Raw genomic sequence first — 26,050 nt, 5'->3', positions numbered from 1 at the left:
GACATAAACGGCTAATTTGCGTAAGTGAACGGTCGTAGATTGAGAAATGAGAGGAATCAAGACATAGAATTGTAAATGATAAAAAGACACGACGCTCTAACCAACAGAACTAGTAGGTCTTTTCTAGATGAAAAAAAAAGTGATGAAAAAAAAAGTGATGAAAAAAAATTGGCCCATGCAAGTTTCGAACCTGCGACCTTCATGTTATTAGCACGACAGTCTAACCAACTGAGCTAATAGGCCTTGCCGCATGTTACTGATCCTCGCTGTACTGTCGTTGCATTTGCCTACTTCACATAAACTATGGCTTTCTTGAGAAAGCACATTTTAGTAAGACATAAACGGCTAATTTGCGTAAGTGAACGGTCGTAGATTTAGAAAAGAGAGGAATCAAGACATAGAATTGTAAATGATAAAAAGACACACGCTCTAACCAGCAGAACTAGTAGGCCTTTTCTAGATGAAAAAAAAAGTGATGAAAAAAAATTGGCCCATGCAGGTTTCGAACCTGCGACCTTCGCGTTATTAGCACGACGCTCTAACCAACTAAGCTAATAGGCCTTGCCGAATGTTATAGATCCTCGCTGCACTGCCATTGCCTTTGCCTACTTCACATAAACTATGGCTTTCTTGAGAAAGCACATTTTAGTAAGACATAAACGGCTAATTTGCTTAAGTGAACGGTCGTAGATTTAGAAAAGAGAGGAATCAAGACATAGAATTGTAAATGATAAAAAGACACGAAGCTCTAACCAACAGAACTAGTAGGTCTTTTCTAGATGAAAAAAAAAGTGATGAAAAAAAATTGGCCCATGCAGGTTTCGAACCTGCGACCTTCGCGTTATTAGCACGACGCTCTAACCAACTGAGCTAATAGGCCTTGCCGAATGTTACAGATCCTCGCTGCACTGCCGTTGCATTTGCCTACTTCACATAAACTATGGCTTTCTTGAGAAAGCACATTTTAGTAACGAACGACATAAACGGCTAATTTGCGTAAGTGAACGGTCGTAGATTGAGAAATGAGAGGAATCAAGACATAGAATTGTAAATGATAAAAAGACACGACGCTCTAACCAACAGAACTAGTAGGCCTTTTCTAGATGAAAAAAAAAGTGATGAAAAAAATTGGCCCATGCAGGTTTCGAACCTGCGACCTTCGCGTTATTAGCACAACGCTCTAACCAACGGAGCTAATAGGCAATGCCAAATGTTACAAATCCTCGCTGCACTACCGTTGCATTTGCCTACTTAACATAAACTATGGCTTTCTTGAGAAAGCACATTTTAGTAACGAACGACATAAACGGCTAATTTGCGTAAGTGAACGATCGTAGATTGAGAAATGAGAGGAATCAAGACATAGAATTGTAAATGATAAAAAGACACGACGCTCTAACCAACAGAACTAGTAGGTCTTTTCTAGATGAAAAAAAAAAAGTGATGAAAAAAAAAGTGATGAAAAAAAATTGGCCCATGCAAGTTTCGAACCTGCGACCTTCATGTTATTAGCACGACGGTCTAACCAACTGAGCTAATAGGCCTTGCCGCATGTTACAGATCCTCGTTGTACTGTCGTTGCATTTGCCTACTTCACATAAACTATGGCTTTCTTGAGAAAGCACATTTTAGTAACGAACGACATAAACGGCTAATTTGCGTAAGTGAACGGTCGTAGATTTAGAAATGAGAGGAATCAAGACATAGAATTGTAAATGATAAAAAGACACACGCTCTAACCAACAGAACTAGTAGGCCTTTTCTAGATGAAAAAAAAAAGTGATGAAAAAAAATTGGCCAATGCAGGTTTCGAACCTGCGACCTTCGCGTTATTAGCACGACGCTCTAACTAACTGAGCTAATAGGCCTTGCCGAATGTTACTGATCCGCGCTACACTGCCGTTGCATTTGCCTACTTCACATAAACTATGGCTTTGTTGAGAAAGCACATTTTAGTAACGAACGACATAAACGGCTAATTTGCGTAAGTGAACGGTCGTAGATTGAGAAATGAGAGGAATCAAAACATAGAATTGTAAATAATAAAAAGACACACGCTCTAACCAACAGAACTAGTAGGCCTATTCTAGATGAAAAAAAAAGGTGATGAGGAATCAAAACATAGAATTGTAAATAATAAAAAGACACGACGCTAACTAACAGAACTAGTAGGCCTGTCCTAGATGAAAAAAAAAGTGATGAATAAAAATTGGCCCATGCAGGTTTCGAACAAGTGAGCTTCGCATTATTAGCACGACGCTCTAACCAACTAAGCTAATAGGCCATGTAATGTTACACATCTTCACCGTACTGTCATTGCATATGCCTACTTCACATAAACTATGGCTTTATTGAGAAAGCACATTCTAGTAACGAACGACATAAACTGCTAATTTGCGTAAGTGAACGATCATAGATTGAGAAATGAGAGGAATCAAGACATAGAATTGTAAATGATAAAAAGACACGACGCTCTAACCAACAGAACTAATAGGCCTTTTCTAGATGAAAAAAAAAGTGATGAAAAAAAATGGCCCATGCAGGTTTCGAACCTGCGACCTTCGCGTTATTAGCACGACGCTCTAACCAACTGAGCTAATAGGCCTTGCCAAATGTTACACATCTTCACCGTACTGCCATTGCATAAGCCTACTTCACATAAACTATGGCTTTCTTGAGAAAGCACATTTTAGTAACGAACGACATAAACGGCTAATTTGCGTAAGTGAACGGTCGTAGATTGAGAAATGAGAGGAATCAAAACATAGAATTGTAAATAATAAAAAGACACACGCTCTAACCAACAGAACTAGTAGGCCTATTCTAGATGAAAAAAAAAAGTGATGAGGAATCAAAACATAGAATTGTAAATAATAAAAAGACACGACGCTAACTAACAGAACTAGTAGGCCTGTCCTAGATGAAAAAAAAAGTGATGAATAAAAATTGGCCCATGCAGGTTTCGAACAAGTGAGCTTCGCATTATTAGCACGACGTTCTAACCAACTGAGCTAATAGGCCATGTAATGTTACACATCTTCACCGTACTGTAATTGCATAAGCCTACTTTACATAAACTATGGCTTTCTTGAGAAAGCACATTCTAGTAACGAACGACATAAACGGCTAATTTGCATAAGTGAACGGTCATAGATTGAGAAATGAGAGGAATCAAGACATAGAATTGTAAATGATAAAAAGACACGGCGCTCTAACCAACAGAACTAGTAGGCCTTTTCTAGATGAAAAAAAAAATGATGAAAAAAAATTGGCCCATGCAGGTTTCGAACCTGCGACCTTCGCGTTATTAGCACGACGCTCTAACCTACTGAGCTAATAGGCCTTACCGAATGTTATAGATCCTCGCTGCACTGCCGTTGCATTTGCCTACTTCACATAAACTATTGCTTTCTTGAGAAAGCACATTTTAGTAACGAACGACATAAACGGCTAATTTGCATAAGTGAACGGTCGTAGATAGAGAAATGAGAGGAATCAAGACATAGAATTGTAAATTATAAAAAGACACTACGCTCTAACCAACAGAACTAGTAGGCCTTTTCTAGATGAAAAAAAAAGTGATGAAAAAAAATTGGCCCATGCAAGTTTCGAACCTGTGACCTTCCCGTTATAAGCACGACGCTCTAACCAACTAAGCTAATAGGCCTTGCCGAATGTTACAGATCCTCGCTGCACTACCGTTGCATTTGCCTACTTCACATAAACTATGGCTTTGTTGAGAAAGCACATTTTAGTAACGAACGACATAAATGGCTAATTTGCATAAGTGAACGGTCGTAGATTGAGAAATGAGAGGAATCAAAACATAGAATTGTAAATAATAAAAAGACACGACGCTCTAACCAACAGAACTAGTAGGCCTGTTCTAGATGAAAAAAAATGTGATGAGGAATCAAAACACAGAATTGTAAATAATAAATAGACACGACGCTCTAACCAACAGAACTAGTAGGCCTGTCCTAGATGAAAAAAAAAGTGATGAATAAAAATTGGCACATGCAGGTTTCAAACAAGTGAGCTTCGCATTATTAGCACGACGCTCTAACCAACTAAGCTAATACGCCATAAAATGTTACACATCTTCACCGTACTGTCATTGCATATGCCTACTTCACATAAACTATGGCTTTATTGAGAAAGCACATTCTAGTAACGAACAACAAGAACTGCTAATTTGTGTAAGTGATCGATCATAGATTGAGAAATTAGAGGAATCAAGACATAGAATTGTAAATGATAAAGAGACACGACGCTCTAACCAACAGAACTAATAGGTCTTTTTTAGATGAGAAAAAAGGGATCAAAAAAAAAGTTGCCCATGCAGGCTTCAAACCTGCGACCTTCGCGTTATTAGCACGACGCTCTAACTGACTGAGCTAATAAGCCTTGCCGAATGTTACTGATCCTCGCTGCACTGCAGTTGCATTTGCCTACTTCACATAAACTATGGCTTTCTTGAGAAAGCACATTTTAGTAACGAACGACATAAACGTCTAATTTGCGTAAGTGAACGTTCGTAGATTTATTAATGAGAGGAATCAAGACATAGAATTGTAAATGATAAAAAGACACACGCTCTAACCAACAGAACTAGTAGGCCTTTTCTAGATTGAAAAAAAAGTGATGAAATAAATTTGGCCCATGCATGTTTTGATCCTGCGACCTTTGCGTTATTAGCACGACACTCTAACCAAATGAGCTAATAGGCCTTGCCGAATGTTACAGATCCTCGCTGCACTGCCGTTGCATTTGCCTACTTCACATAAACTATTGCTTTCTTGAGAAAGCACATTTTAGTAACGAACGACATAAACGGCAAATTTGCATAAGTGAACGGTCGTAGATAGAGAAATGAGAGGAATCAAGACATAGAATTGTAAATTATAAAAAGACACTACGCTCTAACCAACAGAACTAGTAGGCCTTTTCTAGATGAAAAAAAAAATGATGAAAAAAAATTGGCCCATGCAGGTTTCGAACCTGCGACCTTCGCGTTATTAGCACGACGCTCTAACCAACTGAGCTAATAGGCCTTGCCGAATGTTACAGATCCTCGCTGCACTGCCGTTGCATTTGCCTACTTCACATAAACTATTGCTTTCTTGAGAAAGCACATTTTAGTAACGAACGACATAAACGGCTAATTTGCATAAGTGAACGGTCGTAGATAGAGAAATGAGAGGAATCAAGACATAGAATTGTAAATTATAAAAAGACACTACGCTCTAACCAACAGAACTAGTAGGCCTTTTCTAGATGAAAAAAAAGTGATGAAAAAAAATTGGCCCATGCAGGTTTCGAACCTGCGACCTTCGCGTTATTAGCACGACGCTCTAACCTACTGAGCTAATAGGCCTTGCCGAATGTTACAGATCCTCGTTGCACTGCCGTTGCATTTGCCTACTTCACATAAACTATGGCTTTCTTGAGAAAGCACATTTTATTAAGGAACGACATAAATGGCTAATTTGCGTAAGTGAACGGTCGTAGATTGAGAAATGAGAGGAATAAAAACATAGAATTGTAAATAATAAAAAGACACGACGCTCTAACCAACAGAACTAGTAGGACTGTTCTAGATGAAAAAAAAAGTGATGAATAATAATTGGCCCATGCAGGTTTCGAACAAGTGAGATTCGCATTATTAGCACGACGCTCTAACCAACTGAGCTAATAGGCCTTGCCGAATGTTACACATCTTCACCGTACTGTCATTGCATATGCCTACTTCACATAAACTATGGCTTTATTGAGAAAGCACATTCTAGTAACGAACAACATGAATTGCTAATTTACGTAAGTGAACGATCATAGATTGAGAAATGAGAGGAATCAAGACATAGAATTGTAAATGATAAAAAGACACAACGCTCTAACCAACAGAACTAGTAGGTCTTTTCTAGATGAAAAAGAAAGTGATGAAAAAAAATTGGCCCATGCAAGTTTCGAACCTGCGACCTTCGCGTCATTAGCACGACGCTCTAACCAACTCAGCTAATAGGCCTTGCCAAATGTTACAGATCCTCACTGCACTGCCGTTGCATTTACCTACTTCACATAAACTATGGCTTTCTTGAGAAAGTACATTTTAGTAACCAATGACATAAATGGCTAATTTGAGTAAGTGAACGGTTGTAGATTGAGAAATGAGAGGTATAAAGACATAGAATTGTAAATTATAAAAACACGACGCTCTAACCAACAAAACTAGTAGGTCTTTTCTAGATGAAAAAAAAAGTGATGAAAAAAAATTGGCCCATGCAGGTTTCGAACCTGCGACCTTCGCGTTATTAGCACGACGCTCTAACCAACTGAGCTAATAGGCCTTGCCGAATGTTACAGATTCTCGCTGCACTGCCGTTGCATTTGCCTACTTCACATAAACTATGGCTTTCTTGAGAAAGCACATTTTAGTAACGAACGACATAAACGGCTAATTTGCGTAAGTGAACGGTCGTAGATTGAGAAATGAGAGGAATCAAGACATAGAATTGTAAATGATAAAAAGACACGACGCTCTAACCAACAGAACTAGTAGGCCTGTTCTAGATGAAAAAAAAAGTGATGAATAAAAATATGCCCATGCAGGTTTGGAACAAGTGAGCTTCGCATTATTAGCACGACGCTCTAACCAACTGAGCTAATAGGCCTTGCCGAATGTTACAGATCCTCGCTGCACTGCCGTTGCATTTGCCTACTTCACATAAACTATGGCTTTCTTGAGAAAGCACATTTTAGTAACGAACGACATAAACGGCTAATTTGCGTAAGTGAACGGTCGTAGATTGAGAAATGAGAGGAATCAAGACATAGAATTGTAAATGATAAAAAGACACGACGCTCTAACCAACAGAACTAGTAGGTCTTTTCTAGATGAAAAAAAAAGTGATGAAAAAAAATTGGCCCATGCAGGTTTCGAACCTGCGACCTTCGCGTTATTAGCACGACGCTCTAACCAACTGAGCTAATAGGCCTTGCCGAATGTTACAGATCCTCGCTGCACTGCCGTTGCATTTGCCTACTTCACATAAACTATGGCTTTCTTGAGAAAGCACATTTTAGTAACGAACGACATAAACGGCTAATTTGCGTAAGTGAACGGTCGTAGATTGAGAAATGAGAGGAATCAAGACATAGAATTGTAAATGATAAAAAGACACGACGCTCTAACCAACAGAACTAGTAGGTCTTTTCTAGATGAAAAAAAAAGTGATGAAAAAAAATTGGCCCATGCAGGTTTCGAACCTGCGACCTTCGCGTTATTAGCACGACGCTCTAACCAACTGAGCTAATAGGCCTTGCCGAATGTTACAGATCCTCGCTGCACTGCCGTTGCATTTGCCTACTTCACATAAACTATGGCTTTCTTGAGAAAGCACATTTTAGTAACGAACGACATAAACGGCTAATTTGCGTAAGTGAACGGTCGTAGATTGAGAAATGAGAGGAATCAAGACATAGAATTGTAAATGATAAAAAGACACGACGCTCTAACCAACAGAACTAGTAGGTCTTTTCTAGATGAAAAAAAAAGTGATGAAAAAAAATTGGCCCATGCAGGTTTCGAACCTGCGACCTTCGCGTTATTAGCACGACGCTCTAACCAACTGAGCTAATAGGCCATGCCAAATGCTACAGNAAACTATGGCTTTATTGAGAAAGCACATTCTAGTAACGAACGACATAAACTGCTAATTTGCGTAAGTGAACGATCATAGATTGAGAAATGAGAGGAATCAAGACATAGAATTGTAAATGATAAAAAGACACGACGCTCTAACCAACAGAACTAATAGGTCTTTTCTAGATGAAAAAAAAAGTGATGAAATTTTTTTTGCCCATGCAGGTTTCAAACCTGCGACCTTCGCGTTATTAGCACGACACTCTAACTAACTGAGCTAATAGGCCTTGCCGAATGTTACAGATCCTCGCTGCACTGCCGTTGCATTTGCCTACTTCACATAAACTATGGCTTTCTTGAGAAAGCACATTTTAGTAACGAACGACATAAACGGCTAATTTGCGTAAGTGAACGGTCATAGATTGAGAAATGAGAGGAATCAAGACATAGAATTGTAAATGATAAAAAGACACGACGCTCTAACCAACAGAACTAATAGGTCTTTTCTAGATAAAAAAAAAAGTGATGAAAAAAAATTGGAACATGCAGGTTTCGAACCTGTAACCTTCGCGTTATTAGTACGACGCTCTAACCAACTGAGCTAATAGGCCTTGCCGAATGTTACAGATCCTCGCTGCACTGCCGTTGCATTTGCCTACTTCACATAAACTATGGCTTTCTTGAGAAAGCACATTTTAGTAAGACATAAACGGCTAATTTGCGTAAGTGAACGGTCGTAGATTTAGAAATGAGAGGAATCAAGACATAGAATTGTAAATGATAAAAAGACACACGCTCTAACCAACAGAACTAGTAGGCCTTTTCTAGATGAAAAAAAAAAGTGATGAAAAAAAATTGGAACATGCAGGTTTCGAACCTGTAACCTTCGCGTTATTAGTACGACGCTCTAACCAACTGAGCTAATAGGCCTTGCCGAATGTTACAGATCCTCGCTGCACTGCCGTTGCATTTGCCTACTTCACATAAACTATGGCTTTCTTGAGAAAGCACATTTTAGTAACGAACGACATAAACGGCTAATTTGCGTAAGTGAACGGTCGTAGATTGAGAAATGAGAGGAATCAAAACATAGAATTGTAAATGATAAAAAGACACGACGCTCTAACTAACAGAACTAGTAGGCCTATTCTAGATGAAAAAAAAAGTGATGAATAAAAATTGGCCTAGGAAGGTTTCGAACAAGTGAACTTCGCATTATTAGCACGACCCTCTAACCAACTGAGCTAATAGGCCATGTAATGTTACACATCTTCACCGTACTGTCATTGCATATGCCTACTTCACATAAACTATGGCTTTATTGAGAAAGCACATTCTAGTAACGAACGACATAAACTGCTAATTTGCGTAAGTGAACGATCATAGATTGAGAAATGAGAGGAATCAAGACATAGAATTGTAAATGATAAAAAGACACGACGCTCTAACCAACAGAACTAGTAGGTCTTTTCTAGATGAAAAAAAAAGTGATGAAAAAAATTGGCCCATGCAGGTTTCGAACCTGCGACCTTCGCGTTATTAGCACGACGCTCTAACCAACTGAGCTAATAGGCCTTGCCGAATGTTACAGATCCTCGCTGCACTGCCGTTGCATTTGCCTACTTCACATAAACTATGGCTTTCTTGAGAAAGCACATTTTAGTAACGAACGACATAAACGGCTAATTTGCGTAAGTGAACGGTCGTAGATTGAGAAATGAGAGGAATCAAGACATAGAATTGTAAATTATAAAAAGACACTACGCTCTAACCAACAGAACTAGTAGGCCTTTTCTAGATGAAAAAAAAAGTGATGAAAAAAAAAGTGATGAAAAAAAATTGGCCCATTCAAGTTTCGAACCTACGACCTTTGCGTTATTAGCATGACGCTCTAACCAACTAAGTTAATAGGCCTTGCCGAATGTTACACATCTTCACCGTACTGCCATTTCATATGTCTACTTCACATAAACTATGGCTTTATTGAGAAAGCACATTCTAGTAACGAAAGACATAAACCGCTAATTTGCGTAAGTGAATGGTCGTAGATTGAGAAATGAGAGGAATCAAGACATAGAATTGTAAATGATAAAAAGACACAACGCTCTAACCAACAGAACTAGTAGGCCTTTTCGAGATGAAAAAAAAAGTTAGGTTTCAAACCTGCAACCTTCACATTATTAGCACGATGCTCTAACCAACTGAGCTAATAGGCCTTGGCGAATGTTACACATCTTCATCGTACTGTCGTTGCATTTGCCTACATCACATAGACTATGGCTTTATTAAGAAAGCACATTCTAGTATCGAACGACATAAACGGCTAATTTGCGTAAGTGAACGGTCGTAGATTGAGAAATGAGAGGAATCCAGACATAGAATTGTAAATGATAAAAAGACACAACGCTCTAACCAACCGAACTAGTAGGCCTAACCAACCGAACTAGTAGGCCTTTTCTAGATGAAAAAAAAAGTCAAGTTTCGAACCTGCGACCTTCGCATTATTAGCACGATGCTCTAACCAACTGAGCTAATGTTACACATCTTCACCGTACTGCCGTTGAGATTGAGAAATGAGAGGAGGCCCATGTAGGTTTCGAACCCGCAACCTTCGCGTTATTAGGACGACACTCTAACCAACTGAGCTAATAGGCCTTGTTGAATGTTACAGATCCTCGCTGAACTGCCGTTGCATTTGCCTACTACACATAAACTATGGCTTTCTTGAGAAAGCACATTTTAGTAATGAACGACATAAACGGCTAATTTGCGTAAGTGAACGGTCGTAGATTGAGAAATGAGAGGAATCAAGACATAGAATTGTAAATAATAAAAAGACAGCTCGAACCAACAGAACTAGTAGGTCTTTTCTAGATGAAAAAAAAAGTGATGAAAAAAAGTTGGCCCATGCAGGTTTCGAACTTGCGACCTTCGCGTTATTAGCACGACGCTCTAACCAACTGAGCTAATAGGCCTTGCCTTGCCGTAGGTTACAGATCCTCGCTGCACTGCCGTAGGTTACAGATCCTCGCTGCACTGCCGTAGGTTACAGATCCTCGCTGCACTGCCGTTGGTTATTGAGAAATGAGAGGAATCAAGACATACAATTGTAAATGATATTGAAGAAAGCACATTTTCGAACCTACCAACCTTCGCGTTATTAGCGCGACGCTCTAACCAACTGAGCTAAAGATCCTCGCTGTACTGCCGTTGCATTTGCCCCATGTAGGTTTTGAACCTGCGACCTTCGCATTATTAGCATAACGCTCTAACCAACTGAGCTAGTATGCCTTGCCGAATGTTACAGATCCTCGTTGTACTGCCGTTGCCTACTGCTCATAAAACAGAACTAATAGGCCTTTTCTAGATTCAAAAAAAGTGATGAAAAAAATTTGCCCATGTAGGTTTCGAACTTGCAGACGCTCTAACTAACTAAGCTAATAGACCTTGCCAAATATTACACATCCTCACCTTACTGCAGTTGCATTTGCCTACTGCACCTAAACTGGCTTTATTGAGAAAGCACATTCTCGAAAGGAGATGAATCAAGACATAGAAGAATTGTAAATGATAAAAAGACGCGACGCTCTAACCAACAGAACTAATAGGTCTTTTCTAGACGCGACGCTCTAACCAACAGAACTAATAGGCCTTTTCTAGATGTAAGAAAAAGGGATGAAAAAAAATTGGCCCATGCAGGTTTCGAACCTGCCGACCTTCGCGTTATTAGCACGACGTTGTAACCAACTGAGCTAATAGGCCTTGCCGAATGTTACAGATCCTCGCTGTACTGCCATTGCATTTGCCTACTACACATAAACTATGGCTTTATTGAGAAAGCACATTCTATCGTAGATTGAGAAAGCCGTTATTAGCACAACGCTCTAACCAACTAAGCTAATAGGCCTTGTCGAATGTTGCACATCCTCACCGCATTGCCGTTGCATTTGCCTACTGCACATAAACTATGGCTTTATTGAGAAAGCACATTCTATCGTAGATTGAGAAAGGAGATGAATCAACACAGAATTGTAAATGATAAAAAGATGCGGCGCTCTAACCAACAGAATTAATAGGCCTTTTCAAGATGAAAAAAATGCTTCTATCGTAAATTGAGAAAGGAGATGAATCAACACATAGAATTGTAAATGATAAAAAGACGCAACACTCTAACCAACAAAATTGTAAATGATAAAAAGACGTGGCGCTCTAACCAACAGAATTAATACGCCTTTTCAAGATGAAAAAAAATTTGCTCTAACCAACTGAGCTAATAGGCCTTGCTGAATATTACACATCCTCACTACACTGCCGTTGCATTTGTCTACTGCACATAAACTATGGCTTTCTTGACAAAGCACATTCTAGTAATGAACGACATAAACGGCTAATCAGCATAAGTGAATGGGCGTAGATTGAGAAAGGAGAGGAATCAAGACATAGAATTGTAAATGATGAAAAAAAATCCTACATCCTTCGCATTATTAGCATGACGCTCTAACCAACTGAGCTAATAGGCCTTGCTTATTGATACACGTTCTCACCACACAATCGTTGCATTTGCCTGGTACACGTTATATTGCTTTCTCAATAAGAAGCTAACAAAACCTTATGACTTCCTTGACAAAGCACATTCTAGAATAACACTCTAAGAGCCTTTCTAACACTTTGTCTGTTCTAATACAATTTATCTTTTGGAACTGAAGCATATAATGTTTGAATCGAGGACATAGAAATGAGATGAAGAAACATATTATCTTTATTATTATTATTATTATTTACTTATTTTTAATACATTTATTTACTCTATTAAAATAAATTTTTATGATCAACCACATTTTTAAAAAGAAAAAAATAAAATTTTCCTTTAATAATTAAAATGTAATGCAATTTCTACCCTCCAATAAGATTTATTTTAAATTTTTATTAAATTATTTTTCCTTTCAGTCAATACATACATTTGGTTTAAATTGATAATATTTCTAAGAAAATTAGAGTTAATTTGTGATTAATCTAAGTTAGAAGTTTTAAAAATCTTGATATATTTTTTTATTCTAATATGTTCTTCCTTACAAAAATAGTATTAAACGATGTGCCAACCTAATTGTAATTAATATGTATTCGTTTTTTAAGTTGGAGGTTCAAATTTTCACACTTTAAATTTATTGTACTTTAAAAAACCGTTATAATTTAAAAGTTTCATAATCACTAATACATAATAGCTAAATGTAAAATCCAATCTTCTAAACTAGTGTTTGATAACATTGGATTTTAGAAAAATTAAACTCGAAAAACTTTGGTCAATAGTAAACTACGACTTAAATGGGGCAAGATTAACCATGCCTTTTTATCTTTTATTAACTTTTTGAAATTTGTGTTACAATCGCCGCACTACACATATATGTTGTATTTTACATTCTCGCTTTCACATATGTAAATCATGTAGATTCGACCGAGCCAAATTTGCACATCAACGCACATAATATTTTTAAAATACAGTTATCTCCACGTCATGTGTGAGATTGGTAAATTAATAAAAATATCCTTAAATTATGTTTTTTTGTCTCAAAAATACCCTTTAAACCTTTTAAGGTTTCATTAGTGCTCTTAAATCTTTTTAAAAAAATCTAAAAAATATTCTCAAACTTCCACAAAAAGTTCAAAAATACTTTTGGAACTCCATTTTATTTCAAAAACACTCTTAAAACTTTCAAAATACTTTTAAAAGACTTTAAAAAATACCCTTGAGTTTTTAAAATTTTCATTAATACCCTTGAACTTTTTTAAAAAAACTACAAAAACACCTTAAATTTTTTTAAAAAATTTTGAAAATACTTTTAAACTATTTTAAAAAATTAGAAAATATTTATAAACTTTCAAAAGTAATATTAAAAATTTTGAAAATAATCTATGAAATGTCCATAATATTTGTTCGAAGAATTCTTTTAAATTTTTTTATAAAGATAAAAGGATGTTAATTTTATTTTTAAAATTTGAACAATATCTTTTAAATATATTACTAAAATAATAATATTTTTTTAATTTCTTTTAGTCAAAGGTATTATTAATAAAACTTTTTAAACTTCAAACACAAACCGTGAATATTTATATTAATTTAGCCTTTAAAAAAACTGTCCCTACAATGAAAACAATTGAAATGGAATATGAGCAGACAGAGCAGCATTCTGAAGTCTGCTTCAAAAGCACCATATATAAATCAATATAACCTTCAAATTTTTAGCTTCAAACCACTTGAAAATTGCTGCAGAATTTTGAGCAAACCATTTTCTGTTCTTACATCACTTGTTTACATATCTTAACCACAAAAAGTGACTATGAAACTATATATCACAATCAGTAATAATCATAAACATCACCCACCCACCAATGAAGGCCATCATGGAAGCTTTAACCAGCCTATCACATTTGAATTGAATTGAATTTAGGCATACCCTGTCATCCCAACCGTTGAACTTGAACGCTTTGCTTTGTGCGATGCTTGAGAAGATGTTGCCTTGGTGAAGTACATGTAGTAATACACATTAAGAATCATGGTTGCAACCACAAACACTGCCCCAGCAATGAACACTCCTTTCCTTAATGTTTCACATGCTAAGTTTTGAGCATATATCATTCCTCGATACTTTGTATGGTATGCATTTTTCGCTGCACCCGCAATTAGACACGCTTCCGCTACTATAAATGTTGCCCTGAAGATTTGTAAGATGTTCAAAAAGATTTTAGTCTTAAGCACAAACAAGCCTGTAGTTGAGGTGTGGTTCATCGCCTAAACAAAATGGTGCAAAAAAAGGGCCTATTGGAAATAGAAGTTCATATAAATCTATGATCAGCAAAAGCTTATAGGTAGCATAAAATATGAGCTTCGTAACTTGGGTCAGCTACATTTATTTAACCTATGCTATAAACAGATCCGTAGAAAAGAAAACCCACATATCAAGGCGTAATCCGAGTTTAACAGCCATGGAAACTTTTAAATACATCAATTATCTTCCTCCTCGAATTTCAAATGGCAGAGAAGAAGAAAGGGTAGCACATTTCTTGTAGCACCTTAAACAATATCAATGCCACACACACAGGATTGTGGTACTTGTTCATGTGTCTATACACAGCATGACTCAAGACTAGAAGGAACCACAAGATAAACTCTATTCACATGAAGTGAAGTCAAGTTTCCTTAAAGTTCAACTTAAGTTGCATTTTATGCCACATTGAAATAAAGTCAAACTTAACTTAAGCAACAATGGATTCAAACTATTTTAAGCAGGACATTCATTTATTCAAGGATGGTTACAAATTCTTAGGTGGATGATTGAAATCTACTGTTTTTGGATCTATAGTGTTTTATTGGTGTATTTTCAGTTTTAATACTTTTTATTTACTTTTGAGATGCATTTACATGATGGTTAATTATGGTCATAAACTTTGAAGGTTAAACTATTGAAACGTCTCGTGGAAGGCCAAGAGTTTCGTGATTGTATTTGTAAAAGAGGCTAGAAAAAAGTAGTAATTTGTGCATCTTTTTAGCCTAGAGCTATGTCTGTTTTGCAATCTATGTAGTTTATGGTGCATGTGACTTGATTAATTTTACTTATGGAGTGATTGGAAATCTCAAATAAGTTTTCTTAGCTTATGATATTTGATCAACTAGGTAATCTAGATTTTACTTTTCCTTGAGCTGATTCCTTATCGTTCTGAAGTTCTTGGATATTTTAAACCTAAAAGTTTTATTTTTCAATAAGGTTGGTAGATCGAATTTCCAAGAGTTCCATATCATTTGGAATTAAACCATCTTGATTTGAAGCTTTAGTATATGTGATCTGGGATTTGCATATCGACAAGGGTTCTTACATCCAATTGGCTAGAGTTTTCATAGGGTTACAGGACCAAAAACCTAGCAACCTAAAAAAAATATTGATAACTGAATGCAAACTTGCTAAGAATAACATGTATCGTGGTAAAAATAGGAGGTAAGAGCATAACAGAGTATTTGTTCCACAAATAACAGCACATTATTGTTCATTCTTCTGGAAAAACAAAAGGAAGAAGAAGAAATTCTCACCATGAGGATAAAAAGTAAATAATAGCCCATGCCCGATTTCCTCCCGGGGTTAAAGGTCTCCCAAAACACATGCACTTTGTGACACCCATCAGCAATGATTCACCAGAGAGAAGAAATAAGAAACCTCCTACACCATAACCAGTTGCCACATCCGAGTCGTACACACAGTAGGTCGCGTTCCTTTCCTTGTCTTCAAACAGAGTCCCCTGTTGAAGTATACATAACCCTCATCATAATGCATATTCAATTTACTTCACCAGGGAGTACAACCAAGTGGTAAATTTGTGCTGTTTCCAATTTTCATGCCTTAACTTTACACATCTTTCAGAATTATCAAAAATGCAAAGCTAAATGGTCCTGACTGTTATACAGACGTGATGATACTTATGAACTAATTTATAGATCCAAATAACAACTAATTTATAGATCAAATAATGAATCATATCTCTCCATTGAAAACAAGAATCAAAATGCAGTAAACATAGAAGAAGAAGAAGAAGAAGAATCAATAAACATTTCAGCACAAATCTCCATTCAAGAACAATCCAAGAACAACATCAAATCACAAAGATGCAAAAACTTTCCAGCTCAGAAAACCCCACATTCATAAAAGCACAAATGCTTCAAACAGTAAATGCAAAATTTAAAAAAGGGGGGTTGGCTCATACCACACTTCTTCGTCTCTCGGCAGCAATGGAGAACCCAAAAGCTACTAAACACAAAACCACCACAAGAAGATGAACCAGAGTCGACCCTTTGCCTTCCATTTCTCTCACAAATCGCAACCAGGGAGAACTGAGAGAGGCTCCCAAGAGCTTAAGACTGCGAGTGAGAAAAGTGTGGGCAATCCTTTGTACATAGTGGGCGGCAGGGTGTGAAAAAAGCCGTGAAAGTTGTCAGGAAAAGGACCGATTTGTTAGATCCCACGCGGGGTTTTAGCACGTGAATTGCACGCGGAATTTTATACATATCAGAGAAAGCGTGCTGCTCACGTGGCTGGGAGCTTTAAACAGTGGTTTTGTTAGCCTACGGGAGAACTCATTACAAACTTTGTGGGTCACGACGCCGTAGAGTGAGAAAGATAATTTATTTTATTTTCATCGCCTTTTTTTTATTCTGGTTAACTTTCGGACATCCGTCGGATTAAAGGGGGACTTTGGTCGGAACTGTTTGACTTCGTAATCTGTAAAGTAGTTGACAAGTTTATCAGATTTTCAGATTTGCCACTCTTAAGTATTTTTGTATCCAATAATTCGGCCCATGGGCTTGGCCTATGAATCAATCATTTTACGCGTTATGTGATTGTATATTAAATTGTGAATTGTTGATGTTGAAGATAGATAACCTCNTTTTTTTTTTTTTTTTTTTTTTTTTTTTTTTTTTTTTTTTTTTGTAGCCATGAAAACTTAAGACAATTATCTATGTGTCGGAGCGAAAAGGGAGATGAAAGCTCCAGAAGCACTATACCGGCTGTTATCAGCCTACAGGCTACCTTTATTTTTATCCAGGGTTATCGTGGTGATTTTCTAGGTCTCTAGGACGTCTAGGTGGTTTAAATTTTATCTCTCATTTCAAAGACGCTCGATGTTAGTCATCAGGGTAAACCAATCTCTGAGTGCACACAGATCTAAACCTTTGATCGCTCACGATCCTATGGTGCAAGGTCTATTGGAAACATATTGGAAACATATTGACCTGAGTCAACATATAAATCCATTAAACATATAAATCCACTAGTTGTTGTGCTCTAATCTTAATTGACATTTTTCCTCCATGCTTATTAAAGATATATTCTTATCAATCACGTAAGCACGCATCCTCAATTCAAACTTCACCTTAGTTATATTTGGGAAACCATGAGGTCTATTGGATCCCTAGGACAGCAAGGTGGCTTAACGCGGACTTCCGACTCTAGGCTGCACTATTCTAACTCCTCGAGTCTTTCTTAGTCTGGAAGCATTAAGGTCTAGACCCTCTGAGTGTCACTCACGATTCTAAGATGCTTAGTCTACGAGAGACCTCTAGCCAACCTAACTCTAATGTATTAGTCATGTACAGATAAACATGCTCTACATAGAGAACACGCAGTCATATACCTAGAGCTAACACATACTGTATCATGCACGCATACAAGCAAACAAGTTCAAAGAGGAGATAACATCCCTCAATCACCAAGAGCATAGATCAAAATAGTCCGTCCTCGGTTCTAACACAATGGAAAGCATATAAAACATCATTTATCACAAATCTCATCAAAGGGGCATCTTGTAATTTCTTACATCATATATACCACACTCGTCCTTATAGCTCAACTAGTATTCTAGTCATGCATATTTTCTTTCTAGCCTCACATAATACATAAGAACATGGTTCTCGGAAATCTCAACGTGGGAGCATAACGGTAATTTTACCATAACATACATACAGTATATACTCATCCAAAAACTTCCTTCCGACATCCTTACATGCATTTTATAACCACCTAAGGTAAGAAATACTCACATGCTAGCATGTCCTAGCGATTCCTACAAGTATTACTCCTCAGAATCCGTGTGGTTACTTGCTTAGATGATGTGTATCTTCCTCAGATGGCTTTATCGCATGTTAGGAGCTCCAAATTCTGAAAATTTATCTAGTAGGTCCTAATTCAAGTAAAATTAAGGTTAGGGCACTCACGCACGCTGCACACACCAGCCACGCGCACTAGGGGGTTCTTACAAGCGAGGAGTTCGCATAGTTGTAGGTTGTAGGCGGGTCGATTGAAGACAGGTTGGGTTGTGCTTTGTGTTTGGGCCTCTGGATTTCGGGTCACATGTGGTCCCTTGGATCGGGTTTGCGTCGACCCAGTCTAGTTCGTTATGCGTGTCGATCCTCAGCGTTGGACGTGTTCCTCCACCGATTTCAACCTCAGGATGAAATAAGGATGTTCAAAGTAAGCAAAACATTCATGCTTACCGTTCTTGACCGAACTTTCTAATCTCCGATTAGCTTATAATTTCTTAACATTTTTCATAACTTCTCGTAGAAAACTCAAATTAAGACGATTCCTTCATGAAAGTTGTAGACCTTCAATCCTTCTACACATTTATATTTTTCTCATAATTTTTAGTCAATCACAGCAATAAATAATCTGAGTCCAAAATCTATCTAAAATGGTTAATTTTACAATCTTGCAAATTCTTGACATTCATCGGAACACTGCCATTAAGTCGGAATCAACTTTGACTCTTTTCGCAAAACTTTGTGTGAAATTCTTCTACTATCAACTGTTAAAAATTGAAAAGTTAACTCCAAAAACTCCTTTAGAGTTTGAAAGAACAAACAATGGGGAATGAGACAACACGGCAACCGATCACATCACATGAACAAGCAAAAACACATGTTTCCAAGTGACCCAATCTTTGTCAAATGGGTCAGTGGAATCACAATCATGAAGAACCTTCATTTCCTTGTCCTGCAAATACGGTTTGAAGAAAGACCAACTAGTGCGAATCAAGAGGATCAAAGTGAACACGGTGATACCCTTCACAGATAAGACTGAAAGCGTTCATGCCTCGTTTACAAACCTAATTAACAATATCTCCATAAATTGACTAAAGACAATATCTCCAAAAAACGGGTCATATATTTTGTAGAAGAAGTAAGAAATGAAAGCATAAGTGTAGAAGAGAAATGAAAATTTAAGATATGAATGCTTGTGTTTCATACTCAATTTGCAGCTTCATTTGTACATGTTTTCTCATTCACAAGCTGCTATGAATAATCTCTCTCTCAGCCTTTTATTCTCTCTCTCAATCAACCCTCAACTCATCTAAATAGACACAAACCTAACAACGCCCTCTTTTCCTTCACATAATATTTACTTTCATTTCCTTTCCACGTTATATACAATAATGGTGTTTTTCTCAAAAACCTTCCTTTTTCTAAATTTCAATTTTTTAATTTGTAGAAAAAAATGTTTTCTTTCTTCTTCATCCACATCATTGGTTAGGTTTTTATTAAGCCAGGGCAGGGATGCTGCGGTTTCGCCTCTCCCTGTCCAGACGGCAATCGAACCCCTCGATTCTCACCGCTGGGATGTTTCCGAAGTTTGGTCGAACCCAGCCGCCATTCCGATCGGTTGATGGAGGCGGCGAATACGGAGGAGGAGCCACCTCCGGCGAGAAGACGGGGAGCATCTTTGGCTTCTCCTTCCCAAATCTAGCGTCTTGGATTAATGGGTTAGCTACTCTGCTGGGCGGCGTCCCACATAAATACGGCGGCGACGAGGCTAATTGTGTACTAGTACTGTTAAAATTCTCCAAATCACAACCTTCCTGTTAACCGCACACAAGAACAAATTAATTAATAATCCTCTTGTTGGATCAATTTGAGTTTTAATAGCTTTGCAAAATTATGTACCTTAAAGAAGAGAAGATCCAAAGCATCATTAGCAGCTACGGAATCAAAACGATGTCTAAATGGGTTGTCGTTGACGGTGGTGTTAATGAGTCCGAGACGGCGAGGCTTTGGGCAAACCAGTCGTTCACGGCGGTCGGTGTCTGCAGCTCTCATCATCTCTTCACGCACTGAAAACACGTTCCGTTGAACCGCCACCTGGTTCATCTTCTTCCTTTTTGATTCTTTTTTCTCTCTGTTAGTAGGGACAAGAGTATAGCCTTATTAGATATAAGAGAAAAACAAGATCTGGTCAAACAAATCAAAATCAAGCAGCTCAAGTTCACATCTTGAACACAAACAAGAAAAGAAAAGAAAAGAANAAAAAAAAAAAAAAAAAAAAACCCAATTCACAGAAACAAAAATTAAAATAAAGAACCCAAAAAAACGAATCGCCCAATAGATGTAGCAGAAAAATCAGATTTTTTTTTTCTTTCTTTTTTTTGAACTGAATCATGCAAGAGGTTAAGAAAGTGGGAAGTAATTGGTGTTGTACAGAGATCTGAAAATTGGAAGTTTGAGATGGAAGGAAACAGAGTGAAAGAAAAAAAAGCCAGAAGAGAAACAATACCTGAAGGGAAAGGGAGTGTAAGCAGAGATGAATTTTCCCGAGAAAATGTTGAGCGGAAAGAGAAAAAGGGGAGGAAGGAAGGGGAAGGAGACGAGGAGCGTGTTATAAGATGGGGCAAGTCGACATGAGAATCAGATTTCTTAATTATTAAATTAAATTAAAAGGAGCAGAGAGAGAAAAGGGTAATACATTATTATTGGGCAACAGCAAAGCACAGCTAGAGAGAGAAACAGAGATAGGGAAGGAGACAGGGAGATTTCCTCTGTCTTCACCCCCTTTTTTTAATTTATTTAAGGAAAATATTATTAAATTTGAATGCCTATTTTTAAAAAGATTAATGCTACAATTTAGATATGGTCAGTGATTTTAATTTCTTACAATAATATTTTAAGGAAATTTGAAATATTAATTCAGGTAAGAAAAAAATAAATAAATAAAAGATGAAAACTTTAGGAAAAAGAAAAAGAAAAAGAAAAAGATAATGTGGTTCCACCTCTGTTGTTGTTTTTATTATAATAATTTTATAAAGAAATTGGTGTGATCCATTTGAATGTGAAGCTTGTGGATATGGCCGTGTTTTCTTTTCTTTCTTTTTCTTTTTTTTTTTCTTTTTTAATTTTCTATCATCACGTGGATAGACATTTTGTTTTGAATAAAAAATTAGTTTATTGTTATATGTATATATTAATTGCATCCCATTCCATTAATTATGCAATTGGATTATAAAACTTGCAAGTTGACGATATGTCGACCACGACTCGTGAAGTAACAATTATTAAAATAAAATATAATTGTAATTCAAAAACATGGGGGCGGGGCCCACTTCCTCCTTCGATCTAATCTGATGTTCGTGTCCATTCAAATCTCTTTTCAGATTCCATTCCATCGTCTCTCCTTTTTTTATTGACTTTTCTCAGATACCGCTCTCAATCGGATTTGTTTGTTCTAAATTTTTATTTTATTTTATTTTTAATTTCCATTTTTAATGTTTGACTTTTTTTTTTTTTAAGAAGAGAAAAAGAATTGTTATCCTAATGTAAACTTAAAAGGAATAAGAATGAAAAAAAGGTTGGGTAGGAAGCGAAGAAAAGTTTGTTGACGTGATTGATATGGATATTGGAATGGAGATTGTGTTCATACTTTGAGTGCGATGGGCAATATGTTTAGAAAGTTGTATGTTCATTAATTTAATTTGTCGTTTTACATCCACTATGTATTTTTATTACATTATTAAGATTTAAATACTTTTAAATAAATCATTCCTCTCAACCAAATGTTTCAAAGTTTAGACTAGATTGTGATAAGATCTTATATCATGTCTCTCTCTAGACATCTTTGTGTAAGATTCATTAACGACTCTTCCGTAGGAACCACCACAAGATCCAAAAGTATAAGAGAGTGACCTTGTGTGCTAGCTAATTATTGAGTCTACTTGTGTGGTCCCTCGTCCCCTCTGAAGACGGGTATACAACACAAAGGTCCTGTTCAGAAGACTCATGGTCATTTCCATAAGGTAATGATCCCTAGTTGCATCAACGAACTATTCTATTTGGTCAAGGTCAAGCTCGACAACTCCTGCATTCCTATCGCTTGATAGTGGCTCTAATGGCCCAACCTAGGTGATGATAACACTAATGGTGTATTAGAGGATATAGAAGTGCAAAGACTCTAGTAATACCATTCACACGGCTAAGCCTGGTAAGCTTTCTTAGTTATTGCTAGGTGCCATGGAGGTTAACTAGATTTTTGGGCATCTAAGCTGCTTAAATCTTAGACACTCCCTTTAGACTAACTCTTCGGAGTTAATCTGATTTTTGAAGCACTAGGGTTTAGATCTCGGATCATCGCTCATGATCTTTAGTGTTGGGTCTACTAGAGACGTCTTAACCTATGTCATCATAAAATCGTCCAAACTTTGGCACCATATTCTTAATTCAATATGTTTATACATGCTTAAGTAAGAAGATAACTCAATTAATCACTTTGAGTACAAATCTCATTCTCAATACAGATTATCTACCACAATACAACATATTAAAAATCTCATTCTAGAAGCATTTTTAGACATGAATAGACATCATGCATAACATAATATTTTAACTCAATTCAATGTCAACATATTTGTTCAATCTAAAACATAATGAATAATTTTTAGAAGCAAAAAAACACTTAAATACCTGTAACGACCCGAAATTTTCTACTTAATTTAAGGTCGCTACTATATACATGTCATAAACATGAATGCGAAATACTTCATTTAAACTTTCATAAAACATAACCTTCAGCTTAAAACACAGCCATGTACTTAGGTGTTTGAAAACACTTTTAAAAATGACACAATAAAAGATTAAATAAAATAAATAAAGGTTTAAATAAAAAACACCATATTCTAGCTTAAGTCTAAGAAAATAATACGACTACCCTATGCATGTGCCATGGTCTCAAGTTGCCGTCGTCAACCGTACATGAATGTCTTGCCTTAACCTGAAATAGAGGTAGCATGTGGCTTGAGTATTTTAAGAAATACTCAGTAAGTGACCCCACTATTGAGGTTAAATGCAGGAACATGTGGATGCAATGACGAGACCTATCATAGCAGTCTATTTTTCCTACAACACTATTCTAATGGGAAGCTTGGATGTGTACCATATACTCTACACAGCCCATATGTGCGAGTATGGGCTCACTAGACAGTTCGCACACCAGTGGGCCCCTTTTCTTGTCGGGCGAGCCTTCTCTGGTAGCTCAACTTTTGTCGGACACCCATTAGAATTAGTAATCGTCACGGCAGCATTATGTAAAACATAACGATACTTCGCCTGCCTAATGGATGTACGTGTCCGTACCCTCGTGGTGGAATAGGGGTATCCCCCAATGCATAAGCACATATTATGCATGAGGTCCCAACATTTTTCCATTTTCATTATCATTTAATACAACCCCGCTAGCATTCTGTACATATCATATCATTTTTCATATCATTTCACATATTTTTCATCATTCATATCATGCTGTATACACACAATTTAGGAGACATAACCTAACGTCCCATGCTTTTAACATAACATTTCATCATATACATATCATACCATAACATATTGCATCATAATATATCATATCATAAACATGTCAATTTATCATATATCTCGTATCATAACATATTTCATATCATATGACAACATATATATTCGTCATTCATATGTCATATCATAATCATATCATGTTGTAAACACTTCGTAGTCATATCATTCCCTAACTTATCATAGTCTTAACGTTCTTATACCTATCACAATCATATCGTTACATGAATGTATCTTAGTCATATCATCACAGGAACGTATCCTAACGCTATCGGTCTATCAATCTATCACAAACCTATCTCTTTCTACCTATAACCTAACCGTATTCTTTTATCAATCTCTCATATCCATAGCACTTCGGTATTTAACTTAACCTTAACGTTTCATGACCGTATCTTACTCCTATCATTACATTTCATTTTGTACATCCTTCTTGTATCCTATCTCAACATATCATTGAACACATCGTACCGTAATTATTATCATACAATTCACATATTATAACACATACATAACATATCATAAACATATCGAACCACAAACAATTCACACATATCAATATATATGACACGTGCAGAACCACAGGGCACGTGTCAACATCAAATATAACCATGCCGATGGTAAGGTCACTTACCTGGTTAGCTTAAGTCGTTGTCACGAATATATTCTTAATAAAAGTTCGATTCCGTCCTTTGAAATCCAAGTCAACCTATGTGAGCCCATGACATTAGTTTCAAGTTTGAACTCTATAAAATTATTTCTCTACGATCCATTGTTAAAAGTCTTGAAATGTTATATATATATATATATATATATATCTATATATTTAAATTTTGTTCACACAATCTTTCCTCAATCCATATGGTTATTAGACAAAATTTAATGGAGTTACTTGTCCTCTGATATTTGCTATTTTATTTTTAAATTCTGTTCACACAATCTTTCCTCAATCTTCCCTCCTCACTTGTGATTGTGTAAATAAATTTTCATTCTCTAAACACATATTACTCCTACTCAGTATTTATTTTCCAAACAAGATATTATTGGCCAATTTTAATCTTGTTTGCCTACTGATCTTATCAATTTATAAAGCTGCAAACAAAAATCTAATTAATTGGATACTGAAAAATAAGATCCAATTATTACATCATCTGGTAAAATATTGGATAAAGGAAGGAAGATCTAATTCTTAATTAATTTCTTATAACCATAACGACAAAAAAAAAANATATCTGTGTATGTTGGACAACCATTTTACTTTTTCTCAAATTTGATATTTTTCTGTTTATTCTAGGATGAATTGTGATATTATGGCGTTTGAGGAGAGTGAATGAGGTTGGGATGAGAGGATAGTGTAGAGAGGTGGGTAGAAATGTTATGTTAAAAACATGCAACATTATGTTGTTTCCTAAATTGGGTGTATACAACATGATATGAATGACACGAAATCATGATAAATGACATGAAATATAACCCCATTAGTATTATGTATGATGTGAAAACTGAAGAATGAGAAACGATATAATATGAATGATGAACGATATGTGAAATGATATGAAAAACGATATGATATTTACAGAACGTTAGCGGGGTTGTATTAAATGATAATGAAAATGGAAAAATGTTGGACCTCATGCATTATGTGTGCTCATGCATTGGGAGATACCCCTATTCCATCATGAGGGTACGGACGCGTACATCCATTAGGCAGGCGAAGTATCATTATGTTTTACATAATGCTGCCGTGATGGTTACTTATTCTAATGGGTGTCCGACAAAAGTTGAGCTACCAAAGAAGGCTCGCTCGATAGGAAAAAGGGCCCAGCGGTGTGTGAACTGTCTGGTGAGCCCATACTCGCACGTATGGGTTGTGTGTAGAGTATAGGTACACATCCAAGCTTCCCATTAAAATAGTGTCGTAGGAAAAATAGACTGATATGATATGTCCCGTCATTGCATTCACATGTTCCTGCATTTAAACCTTAATAATGGGGTCATTTACTGAGTATTTCTTAAAATACTCAAACCACGTGCTACCTCTATTTCAAGTTAAGGCAAGACATTCCTGTACGACTGACGACGACAACTTGAGACCATGACACATGCATAGGGTAATCGTATTATTTTCTTAGACTTAGGCTAGGATAGAATGTTTTTTATTTAAACGTTTATTTATTTTATTTAGTCTTTTATTGTGTCATTTTTAAAATGTTTTCAAACACGTAAGTCTGTGACTGTGT

The 26,050-nt window shown here is 36.5% G+C and overlaps 2 protein-coding genes and 15 non-coding genes across 17 annotated transcripts; all 17 read right to left on the bottom strand.

The window, feature by feature from the left end:
* Positions 1-487: 487 nt before the first annotated feature.
* On the bottom strand, positions 488-561 carry TRNAI-AAU. Its single transcript has one exon. It is a non-coding gene; the product is annotated as a tRNA-Ile (tRNA).
* Positions 562-806: 245 nt separating this feature from the next.
* On the bottom strand, positions 807-880 carry TRNAI-AAU. The gene has a single exon. It is a non-coding gene; the product is annotated as a tRNA-Ile (tRNA).
* Positions 881-1,794: 914 nt separating this feature from the next.
* TRNAI-AAU lies at positions 1,795-1,868 on the bottom strand. Its single transcript has one exon. It is a non-coding gene; the product is annotated as a tRNA-Ile (tRNA).
* A 663-nt stretch (positions 1,869-2,531) lies between these two features.
* On the bottom strand, positions 2,532-2,605 carry TRNAI-AAU. Its single transcript has one exon. It is a non-coding gene; the product is annotated as a tRNA-Ile (tRNA).
* Positions 2,606-3,269: 664 nt separating this feature from the next.
* TRNAI-AAU lies at positions 3,270-3,343 on the bottom strand. Its single transcript has one exon. It is a non-coding gene; the product is annotated as a tRNA-Ile (tRNA).
* A 250-nt stretch (positions 3,344-3,593) lies between these two features.
* On the bottom strand, positions 3,594-3,667 carry TRNAI-UAU. The gene has a single exon. It is a non-coding gene; the product is annotated as a tRNA-Ile (tRNA).
* Positions 3,668-4,980: 1,313 nt separating this feature from the next.
* On the bottom strand, positions 4,981-5,054 carry TRNAI-AAU. Its single transcript has one exon. It is a non-coding gene; the product is annotated as a tRNA-Ile (tRNA).
* A 249-nt stretch (positions 5,055-5,303) lies between these two features.
* Positions 5,304-5,377, bottom strand: TRNAI-AAU. The gene has a single exon. It is a non-coding gene; the product is annotated as a tRNA-Ile (tRNA).
* Positions 5,378-5,951: 574 nt separating this feature from the next.
* On the bottom strand, positions 5,952-6,025 carry TRNAI-AAU. Its single transcript has one exon. It is a non-coding gene; the product is annotated as a tRNA-Ile (tRNA).
* A 248-nt stretch (positions 6,026-6,273) lies between these two features.
* TRNAI-AAU lies at positions 6,274-6,347 on the bottom strand. The gene has a single exon. It is a non-coding gene; the product is annotated as a tRNA-Ile (tRNA).
* A 574-nt stretch (positions 6,348-6,921) lies between these two features.
* TRNAI-AAU lies at positions 6,922-6,995 on the bottom strand. Its single transcript has one exon. It is a non-coding gene; the product is annotated as a tRNA-Ile (tRNA).
* A 250-nt stretch (positions 6,996-7,245) lies between these two features.
* TRNAI-AAU lies at positions 7,246-7,319 on the bottom strand. The gene has a single exon. It is a non-coding gene; the product is annotated as a tRNA-Ile (tRNA).
* Positions 7,320-7,569: 250 nt separating this feature from the next.
* On the bottom strand, positions 7,570-7,643 carry TRNAI-AAU. The gene has a single exon. It is a non-coding gene; the product is annotated as a tRNA-Ile (tRNA).
* A 1,500-nt stretch (positions 7,644-9,143) lies between these two features.
* On the bottom strand, positions 9,144-9,217 carry TRNAI-AAU. Its single transcript has one exon. It is a non-coding gene; the product is annotated as a tRNA-Ile (tRNA).
* Positions 9,218-10,543: 1,326 nt separating this feature from the next.
* On the bottom strand, positions 10,544-10,617 carry TRNAI-AAU. The gene has a single exon. It is a non-coding gene; the product is annotated as a tRNA-Ile (tRNA).
* A 3,211-nt stretch (positions 10,618-13,828) lies between these two features.
* On the bottom strand, positions 13,829-16,580 carry LOC111799749. Its single transcript, XM_023683212.1, has 3 exons — positions 16,391-16,580; positions 15,723-15,928; positions 13,829-14,352 (listed from the first exon to the last, which is right to left on the bottom strand). Exons 1-3 carry the CDS (start codon positions 16,487-16,489, stop codon positions 14,085-14,087), a joined length of 573 nt encoding a protein of 190 aa, XP_023538980.1. The 5' UTR covers positions 16,490-16,580; the 3' UTR covers positions 13,829-14,084.
* Positions 16,581-19,384: 2,804 nt separating this feature from the next.
* LOC111799757 lies at positions 19,385-20,898 on the bottom strand. Its single transcript, XM_023683225.1, has 3 exons — positions 20,731-20,898; positions 20,124-20,355; positions 19,385-20,038 (listed from the first exon to the last, which is right to left on the bottom strand). Exons 2-3 carry the CDS (start codon positions 20,325-20,327, stop codon positions 19,721-19,723), a joined length of 522 nt encoding a protein of 173 aa, XP_023538993.1. The 5' UTR covers positions 20,328-20,355; positions 20,731-20,898; the 3' UTR covers positions 19,385-19,720.
* Between the last annotated feature and the right edge of the window lie 5,152 nt (positions 20,899-26,050).

This window comes from Cucurbita pepo, chromosome LG01, assembly GCF_002806865.2.
Source record: "Cucurbita pepo subsp. pepo cultivar mu-cu-16 chromosome LG01, ASM280686v2, whole genome shotgun sequence".
Classification (NCBI taxonomy): domain Eukaryota; kingdom Viridiplantae; phylum Streptophyta; class Magnoliopsida; order Cucurbitales; family Cucurbitaceae; genus Cucurbita; species Cucurbita pepo.
This window is presented reverse-complemented; position numbering and strand designations above follow the sequence as displayed.

What these genes read in the sequence shown, in the direction of transcription:
- LOC111799757 (XM_023683225.1), bottom strand. Translation starts at nt 20,327, where the DNA reads ATGAACCAGGTGGCGGTTCAACGGAACGTGTTTTCAGTGCGTGAAGAG. An exon ending in TGGATCTTCTCTTCTTTAAG is followed by an intron (nt 20,039 to 20,123) that starts GTACATAATTTT and finishes TGCGGTTAACAG; the next exon opens with GAAGGTTGTGATTTGGAGAA.
- LOC111799749 (XM_023683212.1), bottom strand. Translation starts at nt 16,489, where the DNA reads ATGGAAGGCAAAGGGTCGACTCTGGTTCATCTTCTTGTGGTGGTTTTG. An exon ending in CCGAGAGACGAAGAAGTGTG is followed by an intron (nt 15,929 to 16,390) that starts GTATGAGCCAAC and finishes ATACTTCAACAG; the next exon opens with GGGACTCTGTTTGAAGACAA. An exon ending in ATTTACTTTTTATCCTCATG is followed by an intron (nt 14,353 to 15,722) that starts GTGAGAATTTCT and finishes ACAAATCTTCAG; the next exon opens with GGCAACATTTATAGTAGCGG.